The 19,229-nt window shown below is 37.6% G+C and overlaps 1 protein-coding gene across 9 annotated transcripts in view; it reads left to right on the forward strand.

Moving 5' to 3' along the window:
- Positions 1-19,229, forward strand: part of ELF2 (E74 like ETS transcription factor 2) — a 50,369-nt gene that overhangs the window by 20,319 nt on the left and 10,821 nt on the right. Inside the window, exons 2-4 of one of the 9 annotated variants that reach the window (XM_058192693.1) lie at positions 3,312-3,408; positions 4,649-4,800; positions 4,913-8,165. The exons of 4 other annotated variants lie outside the window; for them this stretch is intronic. In XM_058192693.1, coding sequence (XP_058048676.1) covers positions 8,108-8,165 — 58 coding nt within the window. In that variant the 5' untranslated portion in view covers positions 3,312-3,408; positions 4,649-4,800; positions 4,913-8,107. The remainder of the gene's footprint in view (positions 1-3,311; positions 3,409-4,648; positions 4,801-4,912; positions 8,166-19,229) is intronic. 4 more of the 9 variants (XM_058192695.1, XM_058192694.1, XM_058192696.1 and 1 more) reach the window with 4 other exon arrangements.

Here is a 19,229-nt window from a genome sequence, read left to right on the forward strand (position 1 = left end):
TGTATATGTATCTGTGAATTTGTTAACTTTAGCATGAATATGGTGAGAGCACAAAACAAACCATTAAATGAACTGTAAACAGTTAAATAAACATTAAATATACTGTACTAGTCCTTAACTTACGACCACAATTGAGCCAAAAATGTTAAGTGAAACATTTATTAAATGAGTTTTGCCCCATTTTATGACCTTTCTTGCCACAGTTGTTAATTGAATCATTGCAGTTGCTAAATTAGTAATCTGGTTGTAAAATGAATCTGGCTTCCCCATTGACTTCGTTTGTCAGAAGGTTACAAAAGGTGTTCAAATGACCTTTGTGACAGCAATGGTCATAAATACAAACCAATTGCCAAGTATCTGAATTTTGATCACATGATCCTAGGGATGCTGCAAAGGTTGTAACTTTGAAAAACAGTCATAAGTCACATTTTGCAGTGCCATTGTAACTTTGAATGGTCACTAAACAAAAGGTTGTAAGTGAAGGATTACTGTGTAATTTAACAGAATGTCAGGTTTTATTGCAAACATTGCAATTGTTTTACATTAGTTAGATAAATTTTGTAGCAATGCAAATCAGTGGTGGGATTCAACATTTTTTACTACCGGTTCTGTGGGCATGGGCATATGGTTCTGTGGGTGTGGCAGGGGAAGATTACTACAAAATCCCATTTCCTCCCAATCAGCTGGGTCTTGGGAGGCAGAGAATAGATGGGAGCGGGCCAGTCAGAGGTGGTACTTACCGGTTCTCCGAACTACTCAAAATTTCCGCTACCAGTTCCCCAGAACTGGTCAGAACCTGTTGAATACCACCTCTGATGCAAATGTCCTAAGCTGATATAAAAAACATAAATTCAGATTTAACAGATGTTTAGATGTACAGTACAGGTAGGCCTTGACTTATGACAACAATTGAGCCCCAAATTTCCATTGCTAAGCAAAACAGTTAACATATTTTTCGGAGTATAAGTTGCACTTTCCCCCCCTAAAAGAGAGTGAAAATTTGGGTGTGTCTTATACACGCAATGTAGCCCCGCTCACCAGCTGCCCACCCACCTTTGGCCTCTGCCTCCCAGCAATTTACCTCCTTGCAGCAAGCAGCAAACAGCAAACAGCCCATTTCAGTTTCAACACAAGCAGTTGATTGTCGGTTGGATCGGCCTCCCGACCCTCAGCTGTTTCAGGCCACAGGGATTGCCACTGTAGAGATTGCCATGCAGCAAACAGCGGGTCTCTGCTGTTTGCTGCAAGGAGGCAGATTTTTTTTTCTTGTGCTAATCAGGCTGTGCTGAAAATGAAAATGAAACTAAAGCAGGCTGTTTGCTGCAACAAGGCAAATTGCTGGGAGGCAGAGGCAGATTTTTCTTGTGCTAATCAGGCTGTGCTGAAAATGAAAATGAAACTAAAGCAGGCTGTTTGCTGCAACAAGGCAAATTGCTGGGAGGCAGAGGCAGATTTTTCTTTTTCTTTTTCTCCCCAAAAAAGGTAGGTGGGTCTTATAGTCTGGAGCGTTTTATACTCCAAAAAATACGGTGAGTGAGTTTTGCCCCATTTTTTGCCCTTATTGCTAGAGTTATTAATGAATCATTGCAGTTAAGTTATTAATATGGTTGTTAAATGAATCAAATTGACTTTGCTTATCAGAAGATTGCAAAAAGTGATCACATGATCTTGGTTATTGCAATTGTGTCATAAATACATGCCAGTTGCCAAGCATCTGAATTTTGATTACATGATCATGGGGATGCTGCAATGGTTGTTAAGTGTGAAAAACTGTCATAAGTCACTTTTTTTAGTGCAATTGTATCTTTGAGTGATCACTAAAGAAACGGTTGTAAGTCCAGGATTACCTGTAAGTATTCCACCCATGGCATGTTAAATTGAGATTGTACTGAGTTTTATGCAGAAGAAAACTATAATGCAATTTATGGAAATTTATTTTTTGTGATTTTAGTTAAGATATATCAAGAGATTTATAGAAAGTTTGTCTGGCTTGTAAAGTAAATATTGTGATTTAATATGGTGAGATTATATATGGACATTCATGGGATTTGGATCTGTGCTGATACAATACATATTTTGAAAAGCTTCCTTTAAGGCCTGGCAACTAGGAACAGATTATTTTAATTAAGTGGGTAATATACAAAATTCTTTGTGAAAGATCAAACAAGTGAAATATTGCTTTTTATACATATAGTATATTTAGATTCAAAAGCTCCAAAAATGTACTTATGCTATTTTAAGGAGGCCTGTAATTATGTAATTAGAGCTTAAAGTTCACAAAAAGCCTTGGATTTTAAGATACTGAGGTAAAATAAGTGATGGCTCAGCAATTAAAGATGCTGACTTTGTCAACTGGAAAGCTGAGCGCCTTGGTTTGAGACCACCTAGCAGTTCAAAAGCATGCAAATGCAAATAGATAAATAGGTACCAGTTTGGTGTAAAGGTAACAACATTCTGTGCGCCTCGTATAGTCAGGCTGGCCACATGACTATAGAAGTGTCTTCAGATAATGCTGCTCCCTTGGTTAAGAAATTGAGATGAGTACTGCCCCTAGAGTCGATCATGACTGGAAAGAGGAAACCTTTAACTTAAAAAAAAATCCTTAGTGTAAGATTTTGTATGAGCAAAATCTTATAAATTAGATATTCAAGATATCTTTGAGGTTTCTCAAATATCACTGCTCTGTGTCACGTTGCAAACTGCTTAGGAAAAACAGTAATCAGTATTTATACACAAAAATTACTTGAAGTACCAAAAATCCTGGTGGGACATGAACAGATGAGGGTAGTGATGCTGGGCAGTTGGTCACACTTAATTTTATTATTAAAATTAAAAAAAGAAGCTATCTCACTAAATCTCTGATCTATATCCATGTAAATTTAGTGTTGGGGTAAATATGGAAATTTCTTTTTCTAAAATAGGCTTTTTTAAAAAATAAAACTTTAGTATGAAACTGAAGTTTAGTAACTGTAGTTTAATGTTATGAGTTATGGGTAGTACTTATTTAGCAGCACATTTGGGACTGGCAATTTAGTTTCTAGATGATGTAATCATTAAGTGGAAAATCATGTGACCACAACTGTGCTTATGATTTTACTTCAGCTTTCCTTCCCCCCCACTCCTCTGGCCTTTGGAATACTCAAACGAGCACTGCGATAATTAACAAAAAGGGAATTAATGTATGTATTTACATTCATTGCAGAGGATGGGATTACAAGACTAAGCAGGCTCAGAGAGGAATGCTCCCAGCTACAAGTTATGTAGGAGGCAAATAAAAGCAGAAAGTGTGAAAGTGATTAAAGCCTTGTCAGTTATAGGAAGCAGTTACCAGCCATCTAATCTGAGCTCATGAGTTTGGTGTTAGCATCTTTGGGGGAAGAAGACCTGTGCTCCTCAAAAAGCAACTCAGTAAGTGATTGTTTAAGAAATCTTGGCATTCTGTGTGTGAGTAAAACAATAAACAAGAAAAAATGCACCAGACACAGGACAATGTGTACTAACTGACTGTAATGGTGAACATATGGCTATGATAGAGATGCTGCAAGGTTGTGAACACACTTCTTGGTTGCAAAATTATTTTTTCAGCACCTTTGTACCTTCAAACAGTCATTGCACAAACCAATCAGTAAGCAATGTTTATTTAGAAGAACATCCCCAAATATTTGTTGCTATTAGAACTTTAAGAGTAAATAATGTTGACTTTTAAGATTTAAGTTTAGGTTTTAGATAGAAGCAACAGCATATATAAATTACAGTATCTTTAGATAGCTAAAAATGAGATACAATTGTGATGAATAAAAAATGAGATATTTCAATTAAGATAACTTAGAATTTCATCTTGAGATTCTTTGAACAAAATTCTTGTTAATAAAAGTAGAGATTAATGCTATTGATTTATAAATATTCTTGTCTTCTTTAGTATAGGAATTCTCAAAGTTTATTTTACATGATCCCTTAGATTTTATGTAATCTCATCATAAATAAAACTAAATAAATTATATAAAAGTAGTTTAATTAGACAGTACTACTTGTTTTAGTACTTTGTGCTAAATATTAGTATTTTATTTTACTGTGTGAAAATAATATTTATAGAAGTCTTTTTTAGCGAGTTGGATCCAGAATTCCTTCATAAGATTTTTTTTTTTGGTTGATTTCTCCTTCCTCTTATTCTGTAGAAGAGAGAGATCTCCTAAAACTATAGAGGCAATAGTACAGGGAAGGTGGTACAGAACCCTGGATAAAGATGAATGACCAAAAATTGTCCCCTACTTTGCTCCAATGGGCTATTTCCATTGTTCCTCCAACAAAGCAAGATACCATCTCTTCAAAATAGGGACAAGACGGATCCAACCTACTATACTGCACCATGAACAGTGTGTTCTAAGAAATATACATTTGAAAATATTTCTCTTAATTTCTATGTAAACAATTTATTCAGGACTGAAACTGACATATATATTATTTTTAAACACAGTTTAAGAAAAATATGATTTGATGTTTGAAGAACTTCATATAAAATGGAATTGTTAAAACTTCTACTAATTCTTCCAGAATTTGTTATTTTCAGGACACCAGAGACAGGTGTTTTTTAATCAGATGATAGTATTAAACATTTGTCTCCTTTTCTATATTCTTTATATTGCATCAGAAATCCTCCCTGTGGCACAAATAAAGTTTTCTTTTAACTTTAAAATATTGTTGCCACAGGGAGGTAGAAGACCTTGATGAAACATGGATAATTAAAAAGATCCTCCTTGATTTACCTTATGGGAGAGGAAAAACTGCTCTGGAACAATGTTGGTATGTATATTTTTTCCTAGCTGTCTATAACCATACATATTTAGAAAAACTATTTCCATTAATAAGAAATTCTCAGATATATTCTAAAACAAGTTTCTTTTTTTCCCCCCAGACTGCTTACTACTTAAAACTATTATGGAAAGAAATCCTGTAACTATTCCAAACGTACATTTCCTTATTGTGAATGACGTAAACATAAATTTAGCATTCTTTCTCTGGATTTTTCAACTTGTTAAAATTAATTATATTTGTACTTTATGTAAATTATTTTTCTGAATATTAAATTTGATTCCAAATCATAAAATATGTTTTATAAAATAGCAATATTGTAAGATTACAATGTTTTCTCATTGATGTTTAATGACTATTCAAAATGTTTTCCTAATACTTATAAAAATCAGTATGCTTTAAAAATTTTAATAGGGAAATGATGAATCTCTGAAAGTATAATTTCATCTGAGTTTAATTTTTGAGTTAGATCTGACAGGTAGCTTTAACAAGGAATTTTTATTCAGTGGCAATGAAAAAATGAGTGCTTTAGCAACACTGCTTTCCTTGTCTGAGCTCAGAAGCCAAGCAGGTTCTTGTCTGAGTAGTCTTGGATGGAGAACCTTTGGTGAATATTAGGGCTGTAACAGACTGGGAAGTGAAAAAACTATTTTATTAGAGACCAGTGACAAATGACTTCTGTATTTTTGCTACAAGAACCAATGTGGATATGCCCATGTAGTCACTATGCTTGATTTGAAAGAGACCCATTCAAAAGATTTTGCAAAGCACTGAGCTTGAGTATGCCTTTCTTTTTTCCTATGCATTTAGCAAGAGAAAAAAAGGTCAAGGCTGAGTTGGACTTGCTGACTCTTCCCCAAATCCTAGTTTACCCCTTTCAGTAGTATCTGCAACAAGTGAGGCCATCATACCAATGCTACAATTAAGGTGTGTCAAACATTTAACAAAGTAGGCAAATTATGCATCACACAAATGTTATGTCTTTTGCTACTTTTGCCTCTTTACAGATACCTATCCTTCCTTTTGCACAAGAGAGTGCAATGGATAAAATACTCAAGTTCATTGCTTTACATGGGCCTAAGTCACTGGCGAAATGCTACCGGTTCGTACTGGTCAGGCGAATCAGTAATAAAAAAAGCTACCAGTTCTATTTCTGCCGATCAGCTGTGCTGCAAGATTTATATTTTCTAGAAAGCAGGAAATCCTGCGGCACAGCTGTCCCTCCCCCTTGCTGTTCTACTTACCTTGTTAAGCTTCCTTTTTCCATGCGAAGCGCATTTGGTGTACATTGTGCATTTGTGCACAGTGTGTGCTTTTGGTGTGAACTGTGCATGTGTGTGCAGCAAACCAGTGGGATCCACGGAGGATTTCACCACTGGCCTAAGTACTGTATTGTAAAAGTTACATATAAAGTTATGGAGTAGCAAGCCAACTCCAGGAAATCAATCTTTTGATTTAAGCATTTAGTAGGTATTTCTACTTTGTCTGGAAGTGAAATTGTTGAAATAAAGTTGCTTTGAAAAAATTATCTTTATAAACTAAAGCTGCAATTCAGTACTTGTGTAATTGAGAATGTAAGTCCCATTGGAGGAGATTTGCATGGAATTCAAAAGCATTCTGATTGTGAACATCTAAATTTTTTTCTAGGTCAGTTGTGTGGAATAACATGCATGTTCACAAATGATTTTAAGTCTCACTGTAGTCAGTGGGGTACTTACAAAAATACACAAGTGTATTTTGGTGACTCACTGGCTCCAAAGTGAGTAGAATTCAAACTGAGTAGAAGCAGCTATCTTTCCCTCTCTGCTCACGCTTCTTTTTCAGATAGTAGCCTTTTAATGTACATAATTGAATAGTAAAAAAAAGGTAGTAAAATTCTATAAAGAAAAACATTTGATGTAAAAGTCTTGTTAATTTTTGTAAGACGTCTGGCAGTAATATTAAGGAAAAATGCATTAAAACAAATATAACTTGGGGAAGGATTAATGTTAAACCATAAATTGGAACAGTCAGCAGTAGGAAAACATGTGACTGATACGTTTGCAACCTGTGTATACTATACTGTTTACAATATCATGTTATGGGCTGTAATGTATTAGTGGCTGAATTTGAGAAACTGGTCCAGTCAATCAGTTTTGTGTCATAGGTAAAAGCTACATGTAAGAAAATACGCAGATAATTTGCATGAAATGCAGATTGCTGATGTAGACAAAAACTCTGCAGCCACTGTTGTCAACAGTGGAGAGAATAAACATCAAGTGGATGAAGTATGCTTAACAAATAAGTGAAATAACCACCACCTTTCAAATTTGCTCGTTGTACTTGACAGTTTGTAATATTGTATTGTAACTATGCTCACGGCTACACTACCATTGCTCACATCCTGGGTCTAAGAAACATCAGTTCTTGGGGGGGAAAAGATTTCTGCGTCGTGGTAAGCTTGCAGAACCGTGGGACTCACTAAGACAAAATAGTGCACGGCACTTTCATGGTAATGTAACTCTGAATTCACAGCCTGCAGCGCTTTTAGAGAACTCGGACTGCTTCAGGATTCCAGAATTCCGGGCAACGTGGGGTGCAAGCTTGAACAACTGCCGACGACGCGAGCCAAGGGCCGCCTTGCAAAGACAGGAAGGAGCAGGAGGCAACCGTGCCAAAGAAGCTGCGTCCACGCCGAAGAAAGAATGAAAAGTTGGCTCTTCGTCTATGGCCACGTCGTCGTCCTTTCTCCATCCGTGAAGATGCGAAAAGTAAAGGAGAAGCGAGCAGGTCGAAGCGTTGCGCTCCGCTGAACCTCCTGAAATGGAAAGCTCAGCCGGGCAGCCTCGGGAGCAGGTGGATCCCTTCCCGCGGCGGTGAGCGGAGGAGGCGGAAAAGCTGGCGGGCCGTCTCCTCGCCTCTTTCGCCTGCCTGACCCGCTGCGCTCGTTCCCCGCTTCTGGCTCCGGAGGGGAGGGCGCGAGCTGAGCGCCCGCCCGACACTTCCTGTCTGCGAGGCTGGCGGCGGAAGGATCGCGTGCGCCCTGCCTGAGAGGAAGCGCTTTTCCGCGGGCCCTTGCTTGCCGCTCCACGCGGGAGGGCGAGAAGCGAGCCGAGCGCTGGCTTCGGCGTGGCTGGCCGGGAGCGAGCGTGCAGAGGGAGCTCCGGCCGAGCGAGGCCCCCGGTGACTGGTGTGGCGGCGGAAGCGCGCGTCCGTCGTTTAAGCGGGGCTGCGCGCTGGAGCGCGCGCGCCCGACCGCCAGGAAGCCCCTGCGGGCCAATGCGAAGCCGCCGCCGCCGCTCGCTCCAGCGGCATAAACATGGCGACTTCCCTGCATGAGGGGCCCACGAATCAGCTCGATCTGCTCATCCGCGCCGGTAAGCGGCGAAGTGATCCGGCGGGGCTCTCCGGCGGGGAGGGCGGCCTAAAAGAAAAGAAGCGGCGAAGGGTGGGCCAGGCGAGAGGGAGGTTGCGCACGCTGCTCGCGGGCTCTTCTCGGGGGCGGCACTAGCGCCGGAGTAATGGAGGGAGGACGAATCCAGGAAGTGATCACCTTGGCGTGCTGTCCGCGTTAGCAACCTGACCGCGCTGCGGCCGCAATGTGCGGTTTTGCGTCTGTGCGCGCTTGGGGCGGGCACCGCCGCTTGTCGGGGCAAAGCAAGGGAGCGCGTATGGGTTGCCGCTGCTGCTTCTGGCTTTCGAGCCTGAACCAGGAAGAGCAGCGCTGCAATTCCGCGCCCGCCATCCGCTCCAGGCTGCTCAGGAGTGGAAAGGCGCCTTCCTTGCAGCGGTTCCTGGGCGGAAGCCTCCTCTCCTCCTCCTCTTCCCGTGTATGATTAAGAGGCGCTGCGAGCGGGCTTCGGAGACTTCGAAGTCTTCCTCTCGCTGGTCCTGCCCGCCTGCTAAACTTTTGTTTCTCACGGGGAGGATGTGGGAACCGCCTGAGGCCACGGCGTGTCAGGGGCAACAGGTGGCGGTGCCGGGAGTCCGGCTCTCGGGGGGTGGGGAGTGCGAACGGTGTGCGATTATCTTTTATTGAGGACCGAATCCATTTCCCCCCTTCCCCCCCCCAAAATAGCGGAAGCGCGGAGCTCCCTCAGGAGCCCGTGGACGCTGGGTGAGAGGAGGGAGAAACGGGCTCGTCGGCCAATCGTTTGTCAAGGATGTTCGAAATCTGAATGCTGAAGTCTTCGTTGGGCGGGGCTGTTCTCCTTCAGGCCAATAGGCACGGAGGAGGAATTGAGTGGCGGCTCTCTGTGCGCTGACAATGCAAGCACGGAATTGGAGGGAAGAGGAAGGATTGTAAATACGGAAGTGAGGGCGGGGCTCGTGTGAGTGAAGCGGGATAGAGGCGGAGAATTGAAGTGGCTTTCTAGCTCGTAATTATTTTGTGTGCAGATTAAAACGAAATAGCTCATCAACGTATGTTGATCCATCCTTAATCAGTTTTTTAAAAATATTTTGGTTTCCTTCAATAGAGAATAAACTTTAATAGTTGTTATTCCATTCCTTTCTGACTCTTAAAATTTTTTAAATTAGGTTTTTCGATTGTATCCCCATGCATATAAATTAACAGGCATTTTTTTTCTTGCCTTTTTTTTTGTGTGAGTTGTTTGTTTGTGGGCTTCTACAGGGCAAAATATTTTGATGAATCCCCTTAAGCACCAAAATGTTTGTACTGCTTTTAAAAGACCAGTGCAAAAGGAATATTATAATTAGGCATTTTTTTTGTCTATTATTATTATTTGCATTTATATCCCGCCCTTCTCCGAAGACTCAGGGCGGCTTACACTATGTTAGCAATAGTCTTCATCCATTTGTATATTATATACAAAATCAACTTATTGCCCCCAACAATCTGGGTCCTCATTTTACCTACCTTATAAAGGATGGAAGGCTGAGTCAACCTTGGGCCTGGTGGGACTTGAACTTGCAGTAATTGCAAGCAGCTGTTTTAATAACAGACTGTCTTAGCAGTCTGAGCCACCAGAGGCCCCTATAGGGCTTGTACATGAATGCCTCCTGCCTAGAACAAAATGCATGGCTTTTAGGAATGGTGTATAATGCCAATCCCCTTCTCATAAAAAAAAATCTGCACAGCAAAACCACATCCTGCAATAGAGATTGGTATTCAATACTTGTTATTTCACTTCGATTGAGTTCCTAAGGATGATTTAATTCATTGGCTGATTTATTGCAATATTATTAAAACTTTATAAATACTCAAATTATTAGAGAGAAAATACATATTGAAACATACAGTTAAAGAGCTAGAAGGCAAAGAGAGCCAATGTAGTACAGTCGTTAAGGTATTAAACTAAGCTCAAGTCCATCCTAAGACATGGAAATTCATTGGTTGATTTTGGCTTACTCATTCTCTCTCAGTTTGGAGTTGTTTTGAGTGGATAAAGTGAAGGGTGATTCCCGCCTTGGCTATCGCGAGTTCTGGATAATTGGCAGCATATAAATCTTAGAAGAGAAGCTTTGCAGAAATGGTTGCCCATAATATAAGTGTTTCCATGTGCAATTAAAGAGAAAATGATAAAAACTATCCAAAACCAAGTTGGTAGTAAAAAGACTATAGTTTTTCATTGAATGGATATAAGTAGTAGGTGGAAAAAGGAACAAAAAAGAAGAGTAATAACAAAAGGAGAAGGAAGAGATCCTGGGTGAAATATAACATAAAAAAACCAGGAAAACAATGATTTGGAAGAGACTTAGACTGGCTAAAAAATGATAATGCCAGAAACAGGTAAAATTGTTTTGTAAATGACTTTTAACACCAATTTCAAATGCTATTCATTTGAATACTTATACCGGGATAATTATTTCAGTGTATATAATGCTCCATTTTTAACATCTTTAGTTTATTAATCATGAACACGAAAGACAGATTAAAATATGAATTTAATTGAATTCATATTTTCTTGCTCATTATTCTTAAGATTTTAAAGCTATGGTAATAATTATTTTAGAAGAGTTATTTCCCATTTAAAATGGGTATGTGCACTGAAATGAATTTCTATGCTTACATGACAAGCATAGAATGCATAGTAATGAGCCAGCAGTGCTAAAAAAGCCAACACAGTTCTGGGCTGCATAAACAGAGGGATAGAATCAAGATCACGTGAAGTGTTAGTGCCACTTTATAATGCCTTGGTAAGGCCACACTTGGAATACTTCATTCAGTTTTGGTCACCGCGATGTAAAAAAGATGCTGAGACTCTAGAAAGAGTGCAGAGAAGAGCAACAAAGAGGATTAGGGGACTGGAGGCTAAAACATATGAAGAACGGTTGCAAGAACTGGGTATGTCTAGTTTAATAAAAAGAAGGACTAGGGGAGACATGATAGCAGTGTTCCAATATCTCAGGGGTTGCCACAAAGAAGAGGGAGTCGGGCTGTTCTCCAAAGCATCTGAGAGTAGAAAAGAAGCAATGGGTGGAAACTGATAAAGGAAAGAAGCAACTTAGAACTAAGGAGAAATTTCCTGACAGAACACTTAATAAGTGGAACGACTTGCCTGCAGAAGTTGTGAATGCTCCAACACTGGAAATTTTTAAGAAAATGTTGGATAACCATCTGTCTGAGATGGTGTAGGGTTTCCTGCCTGGGCAGGGGGTTGGACTAGAAGGCCTCCAAGGTCCCTTCCAACTCTGTTGTTGTTGTTATTATATTAATCTGTTTTTATTTTTGTTTAATTTTTATAACTGCTTTTCCTATATGTTGCAAATGGAGCAGTGAATGCAAACATCCAGCTCCAACTATGCAAAACAGCTAGTGAATTAGATATAACTGCATGCCACTGGTCTTTAGAAAACTCATGATGCGGAAGATACAGTCAAGATGCTTGGGAAGAGAGTCTTGAACTACTCTGGAGCTTGGGAAGAGGGTCTTGTACTACTCTGGAGTTTAGGACTGGAGTTTGAACGTCTATTGTCTTTTTCGGTACAATCCTGATACTTAGTAGGATTAGTACCTACTTCTGATCCTAATACTTCTGCTTTTTTGCATTGATAGTTTTATTTAATGTTTTTAACCTTATCCAATTCACAGACCTGAAGTAATGTCCAAAGAGCAAAAACAGAATAAAAACAGAAAGACAATATAATTAATAGAAATCCTTGAAATCCTTAAAACACAGTAGTATTGTGTTATTTTAACAGTTTTATAGAATTCATTAAATTAAACCTCCAGAGGAAAGAATTTGCAAAATTCTTGTGTTTGTGTCAGAGAGCTTGCCCCCCTCGTACATGTTTCCCTCACCATAAGTATGGATTTCTATATTTTTTTCCTGTTTATGTTTTCAGGAACTATAGTTCCTTTTGTATTCTTTCCCCTGTAAAATCTCTTTTCTGAGCATTTAGGAAATACAGAAAATGCATTACAGAAAATAGCATTTAGGACACACATAAGTTACAAATGTTGCTTTAATTAAAAATTTATAATACTGTAAGGCAGCATTCCCCAACCTCCAGATACTGGTCCATGGCCCATTGGAAACTGATCCTTTCAAGCGGTAGGCGACCATCCAAAGCTTTATTTGTGCGTGCGTGGAATTAGGTTGCACATGCAAAAGCATCTCCTCCCCCCTGCCACCACCACTGCTGTCCATGGAGCCAAAAAGATTGGAAACTGCTGCTGCAAGGTATTTCATATCCATTTTCCAGCAACATATATCTATTAAACTTTAAAGATAGCTGGATAACATAATCGAGTCATTAAAAGAAGGAAAAAGTGAGAGACTATGAAAAACAATACATTAAGACCATACACGTATGCCTCATTTAGTGCCTCATTTAGCAACTATTTACAGTCATGGCAACAACTTTATGATCACTCCTCACATTTACAACTTTCCTAGGTCTGTAAAGCAAAGAAAAATAAAAGTAAAATCATGTTTTACTACTTTGCTTAATGACCAAGTTGCCAGTCACAATTCGGTCACTAAACAAGGCTATGTTTAATGTGAATTGTACATAGGTTATATGTCAAAATATAAACTCTAAAGCCATAATTTTGGATGTAGTACAATTCCATGAATCTAGACAGGATTTTTAGATAGATTTGAATTCTACATCAGATTTACTTTATCTAGACATTGAAGCAAATTCCCACAATTTGATTAGCACATAAATGCTTGAAACTGTTTACCAGCGCCAATTCAACATCTTTTGAATGTATGAACTATTGGTGAAATTTAATATAAATTATTCAGGATTAAAACATCCAAAATTTGTTCCATTCTGTGGTGTATTATTTACAATATTGTTTAACTTTATAATATTGCTGTCATATCTGGACAAAGGATCAAATCTATATTTCTGCCATTTTTTGGAAAAAATGCTCACTTTAGCAATCGAGAGTCAAGTGATATATCACTGATAAAACATACCAGTTCCCTCTGAATATACATAATACTCAAAGTAATTTTAATATTCAGTTATGCTAACAAATGTTCAGTATTAATGTGATATAAGATTTTCAATTTTGGTCAGACATTTTGCTTTGTTTGTGTTTGTTTCAACAAACATTCTGAATGACAGCATTAAGAAATTTGCTCAAGGAGGCTTAGAGCAACTTGCTTAGATTCCATGATTCTATTGTTAATAGGATGAAGTTTAGATCTTTTAATCCACAATACTCATTACTTTTAATTGGTTCCGCTAGTTTCAAATAAATAGTACAGCAACAAAAGAATTATGGAAACAGAGGAATATTGGGGCGGGGGGAAAATTAAATTGGTTATTTCTGGATTCATGTGTAGTTATAGGAGTATTGTATTATATCAGCAATAGCAGTGGAGATAACAGTATCAAAGTTTTAAAAATGTCTTTTAGTGGTTTCCCTGTAATCAATCAAACCGATTGTGCTTTCTTGTTCCCCTTTTTCAAATATACAGGGAGACCTCACGGTAGTATGCCGTGATTAAAACATAAATGTTTTAATATGTTTTAATGTATAATTCATAGGCTGTATATGGATACCAGTTTAAATATATGATTTAAAAATTGTCCTGTATCTTTGAATTTAATTATTGTGGTAATAGAATAATATCTCCTGAAAAATTCAGACATTATACAAATTATATTGATATCAATGTTTAGATATTTATATTGGAAAATGCATTCTTTGAACTTTTTCTTGTTTGTAAACTGCAGCTACAATACTCTTGTTTCTAATTATACTGCAGTTAATAGGCTATATAATTAACATATTGCTGGTGAAGTATCAATATTAATCTGAGATTAAAATTAGTAGCTAAAAGCTGGCCTACACTTTAGTACAGTGGTTCCCAACCTTTTCTTGTTTGAGGCACCCTTGGAAAGCCTTTCAAAAGTTCCCGGCACCCTTATAAGGAAATAGGCCACAGGCCCCAGTCAAAGTTACGACGGCATTGAAAAAAAGTGACTCCCAACCATTTTCCACACTTACAACCATTGCAGCATCTCTTTCGGTGACGTGATTTTACATTTGGATGCTTGACAACAACCAGTTTGTATTTATGCCAGCTGCAGTTTTCCTGGAGGTCACATGATCCCCTTTTGTGACCTAGTCAATGGGGGAAAGCCAGATCCACTTAACAACCGCAAACTTAACAACCGCAAACTTAACAACCGCAGTGATCCACTTAACAAACAGGACCAGAAAGGTTGCAAAGTGAGGCAAAACTCACTTAATCCATTTTCCCTTAGCAACATCAATTGGGGAGAGGAAGGCTCCTTTGGGGTCGTAAGTCAAGGACTACCTGTACTGTATATACGGGATACGGTACCTCAACGCCAACCCCTCGAGGCTGGTAGGGAAAAGAAAATAAATGAAAATAAACTAGAGAATGAAAATCGCCTCCCAGGAGGGCATGCAAACAGCACCCACTCTTTTGACGTTAAGCCTGTGGCTTTTAGCCTGTGGCTTTTATTCCGACTGGAATAAAGAACCCTGCCCAAGCACGCCTTGCAAACGGGCGGTATTCCTTCCGTTAGGGTCCTCGCGGAGGAATAGCAAAGGAGAGACCCCCTCACCCTCCCTTACCTGCTCTGACCTCGTCCTCGCTCTCCACAAACCCGCGCTGCTGCCAGGAAACCAAAAGCCGGAGGTGCGCAAAAAAAAAAAGACGCGTTAAGTGCAGCAACTGCGGCGACGCGTTCTTTTGGCCGCAGTTCTTATTTCTCCGCCCACAATTTCTCGGAGCAAAATTTTTCCTGAGGTCAGTGCTTGGCGCATGCGCAGAGAGCGGTGTCTTGCCTCGAGACGCCTTTTGCGCATGCGTTGATCGGATAGCGTCACTTCACAGCCCTTGTAACGAGGTCCTCTGGTCTCGCGCGCGCTGCCAAGTCGAGTCTGAATTGAAGAAGGGGTTCTTTTAAAATAATAATAATAATAAAATAAAATAAAAAGAGCCGGGCGAGTTAGAGCAAACCTTGATCGATGCTTTCTCCGAGTGCATCGGTAGTCCCCTCCCTCCCCCTCTCCCGCCAAGAGAGAATGCAATTTTTTTCCCGAAATTTTGGCGGCACCCTCAAAAGATCTCACGGCACCCCTTAGTGCCGCGGCACACCGGTTGGGAACCACTGCTTTAGTAGTTTATTTTTCAGATACTATCTGTCTTAAACGTGTAGCCTAAAGCAAGCTATTTTTCAGCCTTGATCCCTTGTGGTAAATTGAGGGATAACAGTGGGATAACAAGACTACAAATTTTGATTAAATAATTGAAATTAATATATAATGTTAAGTTGCATTATTGCATATTTAATATATATCATTACAGTTACTTGATATTTCATTTAATATTATTAGTATGCCTTGTTATTGATGAGAATACAGTATCAATTGACAGGGAGGTTGAAAATACCTATTGTTTAGAGACAATTAGTCTGCTTATTTTGTTCAAGTGTACATTAGAAGAGAACACACTCACACACTGGTTCCAAATCAAATAATTTAATTTAATTTCAAATTGAAAGTAGTGATCCTTCCATAAGTCTAAGTGTTCACCTTAATTTTTTGTGAGATCACAGAATGGTTAGTTAATTTATATATCTTATTTAGAAACTGCTCATTCGCCTTGTAAGTCTGGAGGTGAGGCGACACAATTTAATATGGATTAATCAGTTCCAGAGGGTAGCGCCCTGACAGTAGAGACTCTCTTCTTGGTAAATGTCAGTTTTCAGCAAACATGTTATAAAATGCAATCATGTGATTCTGGGATGCTGGGATGCTGCCAACAGATGTAAATGTGGACCAGTTGCCGAAAGCCTGACATGTAATCATGGGGAATCCTGGCCATTGGAATTTCAGAACTGGGTTGTAAGTACCTCTGAGATGGTCCCTTGTAACTTTGAATGGTCTCTATTAGTGATCATTGTAAGTTCAGGACTATCTATAAAATGGGAAGGTTTAGTTAATTATAGTTTCTTGTTACATCCAAATCAAAAGCTTCCGAATAGCTTCCAAATAAATATGGATTGTGCTAAATGCTAGTTTATTTTATTGTGGCTTAGAATGCATTGTAAATACAATCACTATAGTTTTATTTAGTAAATATGGTTAAAATGAACCTGACAGATCAATTGTTCAACCCATTCTCCATATTTCCTAATTCTGGTTCTCTGTGATGAGTGAACAAGGAAGATTTGAACATGTGTGATTAATTCATGGCTCTCATTTTGAGGAATAGAAAGAAAATCTACATTTTTCTGCTTGTTAGGCATTAAAATAAATATTTCTGTGGTAAAATGATAATATATTTGTGCTTTAGGGTTTTTCTATTGACTTCCTAATTCTTTATAAGTTCTTTTTCATAAATTTTGCCATTCATTCATGTGAGATTTGGCCAACAAGTTTGTACAGATTTCTTTATTTAGAATTTAGTTGCGTTGGCACATTATTAGAATCTGGAGAGTAGTCTTGGCCTAGAGTAACATTTTCAAAAAGCTTTTATAAATATTGGAAAAACAGTCTAGAATAATAAAGACTTTCCCAAATGCAAAGTAGTACATTTTGGAAGAGTATATTGAGAACTTTTTCTTGAAAGTAGTATACTTTTTTTCCTAGTAACTAATTCTAGAATTGATTCTCTCTTGGATAAGGATGATGGCTATGCATTTCCCTATAGGCTCTTTCATATTTGATGAATAATATTATTTATAGTTAGCTAACAGAAAGCTCTACTGAAAATTATAAAGCTCAATTTTAACAGATGCATTTGGTTTGTATGATTATTGAATTATTTCTAGCTGCTACTTAGATATAAACCTTTTGAAACAGTATCTGAGCTAATAATCACGCATGTTAAAAGCCATCTTATTCTAATATTTGAAAAGAATGGCAACGGTGCATGCATATAGGTCTGCCCTTTTCCATTTTTCATAACTGTTATTTGCCTTCATCTCCACTGTTATAGTTGGGGAGTTGGTTTTGAAACCATGTTCTTTGGTAATGATAATGACTGATACCATAAGCTGTTTTAGAAAAACTGGGGTTGTTTATTGAAATATTCTTCCATGATTCTTTCTGAGGCAGCTTTGTTACATGATTTGGATCTGAACAGACCATGAGTAAAGATTTTTTTCTTGTCTAATATTCCATTTAGAATTCTGAAATTAACAGAATAGTTAACAGTTTTAACAACGAAACACCAGTTGAATCCTCATTAGTTTCCCCAGCACTGTTGATAAGTGATCCAGCTTATTCTAAAGATATCTTTAGATGTTGACAGCTCAGCTGGAAGGATTTAGCTTTGAATAGATTTCCATAAATGGAAAGAGCAAGTGGAGAGAGAAAGAGAATGTGAATGTGTTTGTGTACACCTTCCTGTGTATAGATAATATGCAGCAGGTGTTACTATTTGCTGCTGATTTTAACAGTTTCCACTGAAATAAGACCAAAGTTTTCTATGTATTTTTTATGTATTGGTTGTTCAATATCCAATATTTTATAAAGTAAGGTGTTTTTAGTGATACTGGACCTTAAATCTTAGCCATTAACTATTTCCCCTTTTTAAGTAAGCAAATAAGATATTATAGTATAAACAATATACCAAGGCAAAATGTTAATGTTTTGCTTTAGTGAAAAATCAATTTTAAAATAATTGAAGGTACATGTTACAAATTTTTCTTGAGATGATTTTAAGGATTTTAAGATATAAGGCTAATACAAACTATGTGAATATATAAATAAAAAGAAATACAAAAAGATTGAAAAAGAAAGTAAAATGTAAGAAACAAAGATTTTTATAACTTTCCCTTCTCTCCAGATAAGAATATATAATTTCAGTAACTTTCCTCTAATATTTCAATAGATATCTTACACTATCTTATCCCTTAATAATAATATACAGCTAGTCCTTGATTTACAACAATGCATTTAGTGACTTTTCAAAGTTACACCAGCACTGAAAAAAGTGACTTACGACCGTTTTTCACACTTAAAACGATTGCAGCATCCCCATGAGCACATGATCAAAATTCAGATGCTTGGAAACTGGTTCATATTCATATTTATGACAGTTCTGTGGGAAGAAAAGTCATAAAATGGGACAAAATTAACTTAACAAATGTTTCACTTAGCAACATAAATTTTGGGCTCAATTGTCGTAAGTGAAGAATTACCTGTAATAAAAACTAATAATTTAGTTATAAACGGCAAAAATCTCCTAAAATCTACCAGAAATTGTAACATACTACATTTTAACCTTAATCTAGTAAGTCCATTTTGTATTCCAATTTATCACGTTTCTCTAAAAAACAAAAGAAACCTCTCTTTTTTTATAAATAGATTTTTAAAATCTTGTCATTCAAGTGCTTATTAAAAGAAATTCCATTAATATCTATCAGAAATCACAATATATTAATCCTGTTCAAATAAGTCCACTTTAAATTCATTTTGTTTATTTTTAAAAAATCTTTAAACCCATCAAATAATGTTCCACAAGCTGATTTCTTTCTTTGCCTCCTTTCAGGAACAACTTATTAGTTTAATATGTTCCTTTTCTTAAATCCAACAGAAGGCTTTCAGATCATTCTTTTGATTTATTGTTTGTAGGTCCCTTTTAATTATTAAGACATCAGGTGGTTTTATTTGTAAATACATTGCAGCATCTTTTTCCATATCATTCTTATATTCTGATATTTTAAAATCCGTTTTCAGGTCCACAACATCTTTTTTCTCCCCCATATCATCTTTGTAATCTGGCATTTAAAAAATAAATTTAAAAAATCCACATTCAAATCTGCATCAGTTTCTTTTTTATCCAATAAGATGTGTTGTTCTTCAGTATCCTCTGTTATAGTACCAGACAATCTTGTAAGTAATTTCTGAGTTCATTGTCCACAAACAACCTTGAATTCTTCCAGTAAAACAGTATTGATCTATTGTATTAATGGTCTGCTTATTCAATAATTGTAATGGTTAGTTTTTTCTGGTTTCTTTTAATTCAACTTTC

The sequence above is a fragment of the Ahaetulla prasina genome, chromosome 8, assembly GCF_028640845.1.
Source record: "Ahaetulla prasina isolate Xishuangbanna chromosome 8, ASM2864084v1, whole genome shotgun sequence".
In the NCBI taxonomy this organism is placed as follows: domain Eukaryota; kingdom Metazoa; phylum Chordata; class Lepidosauria; order Squamata; family Colubridae; genus Ahaetulla; species Ahaetulla prasina.